Here is a 5418-nt window from a genome sequence, read left to right on the forward strand (position 1 = left end):
CCTACTAGTAAAAAGGTAATACTACATGGATATCCATCAATGTGGATATAGCCTACCAGTAAAAAAAATGTTACACTACATGGATATCCAGCAATGTGGATATAGCCTACCAGTAAAAAATGTTACGCTACATGGATATCCATCCATGTGGATATAGCCTACCATTCTAAACAGATGCCTACCTGGATACCCAACAGTGTGGATGTACTTTTGTAAAATGACTCCAGCTTCTCCTGTGTATCAAGGTTCAAAGACTTGAAGTTTGTGGTGAAGATGTTTATAACTTTTGGATACCAGCTGTGAAACAATTTTAACCCTCAAAATTTAAAATTGTGAAACAACAAATAACTTGATCACCTAACTTTTAGACTAAGGTTTAAGTAATTTCTTACTCTATTTTACATGAATTATTTAGATAATTGAAAAAGACAAAAAACAATCTACAATTTAAATCTTTAATAATTAACTTTAGTCATGGCTTGTGATACTTTTTATATGACCTGCAAATATAACAGTACACTTACAGGCTACCTATTTAACATGACTAGTAAAATATATCTTTCCCTATGATTTAGTGTTAACCCTACCTTTTCATGAATTTACTCTCACTATTAACAAAATCTTTGTCAATGCATTCTTTAAATTCCTCTAGATTGATTACACCCATTGATCTGTTGGTAAAAGTTTTGTGCGTTAAAAATAACTGGGGAAATTGTCTTTAAGTTCCAAATAATTTCAGAGAAGAAAATAGTCACATATGTGAAAGTTTATTACACAAGATTCACTTAAACAACATAAAGACTATTTAAAATAGTTTTTACCAAAAAAATTGGTGTTAGTTAAGCTACAAGTGCAACAATAATAAAGTTTATCAAGAACTGGTTAAGACAACTATAATTCTATAGGAAATTATTTAATATAAAACTACCAAAAAATAAGCAAAGATTTTTTTTTATTACCGATATGATGATATATCTAACAAATTCAATTGAGCTATTGTAGATTGGCAGAACTCTAGCACTGAAGTATGAGTTGGATTGAGAAGGTTAAGAGTCTGGAAGATCTTCATCCTTCTTTCTAAATATTCTTTGTGCCAAGGTCTTCTGAAGTTGAGTCCCCTGCAATGTGTATATTTAAAGAATGAGTTATCTTCTTTCAAAAGTATTTTAAATAAAAATCAACAGCATTTGTTGAACTTAACATCCAATTGCTTTAAATATAAATCAAATTTGTTGATTTGATGTCTCATAAAGACTTGGAATGTGAAAAAGTTAAGGTTCACTTCTTAAATTTCCCAGATTTCTGTACAATTTGTTTTATTAAAAGAGCGGCATTAAAAAAGAAATCAACTTACAAAGGTTCACTAGGAGGAGGCCCAGCCTTTTCTGTTTCTAATCCTTTCACTTCAGGCTTGATTAGAATGTGCTGAACTAAAAACATAAGAATAATGTTAGTTTGTTAATCAGGCTCAGCATTTTTTATTTACAATCTTTTTACTTCAGTATTGATTAGAATGTGCTGAACTAAAAAAGAAAAATATGGTTAATTTGTTACTCAGGCCCAGCCTTTTCTGTTTCCAATCTTTTTACTGCAGGCTTGATTAGAATGTAAAAGTAAAGATCCCTTTTGGGCCTGGTGGCTCACTGGCAGATAAAGTAGAATTCACCTGTTTCTGTGAACTTGGCATGTAAATAGATAGTGTGGTCAGCGCTATGCCCAGCCGCCTGTACTTTCAGACAAATGCCCTAACATGCGAACACGCCCTCCCATAGAATATGCTCTACTAAAAAACAAAAGGATATGGTTAGTTTTTTAATCAGGACTTTTAAAATTGTAAATTTAAAAATTGTAAGCCACTTAAAAAATACTTTACCAAAGAATGTGTAGCTTTACAGAAAAAATATAAATCTACAGTTACAGTTTTAATAAACTAATAGGACTATATGATCTGAAATAAAAATTACTACTAGGCCGACTAAAATTACTAAATTACTAAAAGGCCTACTCACTGTTAGACCTCTGGATACTCTTTACAAACATATCATTGATTTCTTTAAACAGCTCTGCAATTTGTTTATCTTTTTCAGGGCCAATGCGCAATTTCTCTGGTATAAGCCTTAAAATTTTTTCTTGCGAAGTCCGGTCCATTGGTGCAACAGGTGTATTCAATATAAACTTTTTAAGTGCCAGGTAGTTTAACTGAAAGTTACAATTAAGTCAAGATTAAAATGTCACGATAGTCCTAAAAATGTTTGGATAAGGTTGTTTGCATATGCCAGTTTACAGTAAGAGACAAGTTAAACTGACAATTTTCTCTGGTCATATTATATAAAATCTGAAGATTTGAATAATTTGCTGTTTTCGACCTAAGCCTTAATACTCTGGATTTTGAAGGTTTCATAAACTTTAAATATATAATCAATAATTTTGTTTAAATTAAGGAATAAATTACCTTCAAGCAGTGATCCTCAGAGGGTTTGAACTATGAAAAATAGTAATTATAATTTGATTTTATTATGAGTAATAAGTTATAAATATACATTTAAACATGTACATAAAACAGTAATAATTACGAATACTCTCTATCAATTTGCACAAACATAAAATATTAGACTCTTGCAATCTGATAACATGGTGTGTACAATGCAGTCTATATCAAGCTCTTATAAAAATTCCGAAGTAAATAAAAAAAATCTAAGTTATAAAATTATCTGAAACAGAAAAGCAAACCTTAAGTTCAAATAAATATATAAATATATTCCAGTAATTATCACTTCTGACCTCTGGTCTAAGGGGGGGCTCTTCCTCGTGTTTTTTACGAAGCTGACATTGTTGGAATCTCATCTTCTCCTCTCTTGCTTCTTTGAGAGCCTGACACTGACTGGATAAATTCATAAATGGGACATATAAATTTCAAGGCTTAAAAGTGCTATTTAAGAATAAGAATCAAATATTTTATCAAATGACAAAATTAAAAATTAATATATTAACAATATAAATTATTAATAAATATGCTTTTTTCCCCTCTTTTTACTGGTTTATGTGTATTTTTGCTAAAGAATGTATATTAACATCACACAACTTACTAGTATTTCATCAAAGTATGATGCTGTTCTTTCACTTTGCTGTGTGTCATCAGCTTACTTTTGAGCCAAGGATCATAATTAAAGTCATACTTTCGAATGGGAGGAAGAACAGGTCTACCCTGTTTAAAGAGCACAGCATTTGCATTTTCATCATTCTCACTGACTTTTGATACTTTGACTGGCCTGGATTCAGTAAAACTCACAGAACGCAGAAGGTTCCTCTTTTTAGCTTTTGTAGTTTTCATTTCTATAAAGCTGTTGTCACTTTGGTGTTTATACACAATAAATTTACAGAAGAGATAAGTAGGACCTAATTTTAAAAAATTACAGTATTAGGTTCTAGTTTTATAGCAATTTTTTTTAGAATATGCCTACATCATTTAATGGTATCAAATTTTAAAATGTATTCAAACAGATTAAAAAAATGGAAAACAAATTATAGATTTTGGTTTCTTAGAGTAAAGATATTTATACTTAAACCAATTTTTTTCAATGTTAATAGTTATGTTATAAGAATAAATTATAAGCCTGAACTAGTTCTATACTTGTATATTTTTTTAAAAATGTTTACAACTAGAACTAAAATTGTATGAACCTACATTCAAAGGGGTTGCCTATAAATGAAATTAAACTCTAAATAGGGAAGGTGGTTGTAGTTTTATGACAGTCACAAGGCTGATATACTGAATCTTGAACAAGCATAGTTAATATTTAAAAAAAAAAGACAAATTTGTGATTATGGGAGAGGGTTAAGTTTGATGTCATTTTAAGGGGGGGGGGGGATGTCTAACTTTTTCAGGTGATATGTGACAGTGGGAAATGGTTAAAAAAATCATTTTAAAAAACTGGGTCAGTAAAATGTTTATGATTTAGACAAAATAGATACAAAATAGATACATAAAGTTAAAGTAGATATGGAGGTGTAGGCTTACAACTGTAGTGTGGAGGAGAAGATTTGAAGAAAGCCTAAATGTTTGGATTTTTAAAGAAATCTAGCACTAGCAGGTCCTATCAAATTTTGTTTAATAAAGATATCAGCAACTTTTTATACTTTACAACAATGATTCTAAAAATAAGTCATCATTAAGTTTTTGTAGATTTTTTTCGACTGCTTTGATGGCAAAATTGACAAAAACATCACAACAATAAAGAATTAATGATAGAATGGCATAGGAACTGGTTTTCAAAAATAATTTCCATCGCTTCTTCTTCATTCTTAATTTTAGTGTTGGAAGGTATCCCCTCCAACACAATTAGGTATACATGTCAAATGTTTATGTGCCATTGGGGATTTGCTTCCATTGCCTTTGTCCAACCAAGAACCGACTACAAGGCAGCAGTTGTTTGATTCTGGAGTTGTCTCTACTAGAAGAGTTGCTGTCCCCAGCTAAAGAGCCTCATCTGCCCAACAGTTCAAACTCAAGACTATTCAATTTAGCAACCATGAGCTTTACCGACTCAACCATGTCGACCCCCTTCCATCTTTTCAAACCTACTACTATACTAATTATTATAGTATAAAAAAAAACTATTTATAATTTATAGAACTAGATCTTAGTTTCTTATTAATTAGACTTTTTTTTTATTAATACTATCTATAGCATTAGCAATATTAATATTAGACATTAGATTCAGATAATATCATAATAATAATACTTCATTAATTCTAATATACTAATATAAATTTAAAATATTAAAATAGTCGGCCTTTTATTTTAACTATTATTACTAATTAAATTACTTGCATTTAGATCTACTACTACTGACTTTAGAGTCACTTCTTTAGTACTTAATAACTTATATTAGTAACTTAATTTTACTAAATTACTAATTATAATTAACTAATTAACTATTAGATCTGTATCTAAATCTAACCTTAATGTTTAAAATATGCCTGCATAGCTATAAATTTCGATATAGATTATATAAAATAAGTCTATAGGCCTATTTTTAATAATATTGCTATAGAACTACGCGTTCTCTTTAACTAACATCAATAAAACTTGGTCGGTCCTTTTCAATGAAACTCTTTTATAAAAGCCGCGTCCATAGCAGCTGACTGGCCAGTTTCATTGAAATAATAGTTCAAATATTTTACACCTGTTTTCTCTTTTTTTAGTCTTTATCTATGTTATTGTTTACATCTTTATATTAATTTTGTAATACTAATTCAATCAGAATCAATTGAACATTCTTTTAAGCCCAATGAATAAAATTAGTAAAAAAAAATTTTAAACTCTGACCCATAACAAACTGGCATATTAATTTAGAGTACAAGCTTTTGATTGGATTTTGTCCTCTAATCGAATTTTTATTCGTCGTTTTTTCCGGC

General features: G+C 29.7%; 1 protein-coding gene across 1 annotated transcript in view; it reads right to left on the reverse strand.

Moving 5' to 3' along the window:
• LOC131952891 (dynein axonemal heavy chain 12) overlaps window positions 1-5128 on the reverse strand; it is a 57212-nt gene extending 52084 nt beyond the window's left edge. The window contains exons 1-9 of the mRNA XM_059315822.1: window positions 5079-5128; window positions 3087-3396; window positions 2782-2881; window positions 2453-2482; window positions 2010-2199; window positions 1355-1430; window positions 960-1118; window positions 588-671; window positions 183-297 (exon numbers count right to left, since the gene is read on the reverse strand). Of these exons, the coding sequence (XP_059171805.1) occupies window positions 183-297; window positions 588-671; window positions 960-1118; window positions 1355-1430; window positions 2010-2199; window positions 2453-2482; window positions 2782-2881; window positions 3087-3331 (999 nt within the window). The 5' untranslated portion in view covers window positions 3332-3396; window positions 5079-5128. The remainder of the gene's footprint in view (window positions 1-182; window positions 298-587; window positions 672-959; window positions 1119-1354; window positions 1431-2009; window positions 2200-2452; window positions 2483-2781; window positions 2882-3086; window positions 3397-5078) is intronic.
• Window positions 5129-5418: the final 290 nt, after the last annotated feature.

The sequence above is a fragment of the Physella acuta genome, unplaced genomic scaffold, assembly GCF_028476545.2.
Source record: "Physella acuta isolate Inbredline_101_S28 unplaced genomic scaffold, ASM2847654v3 ptg000893l, whole genome shotgun sequence".
Taxonomy (NCBI): domain Eukaryota; kingdom Metazoa; phylum Mollusca; class Gastropoda; family Physidae; genus Physella; species Physella acuta.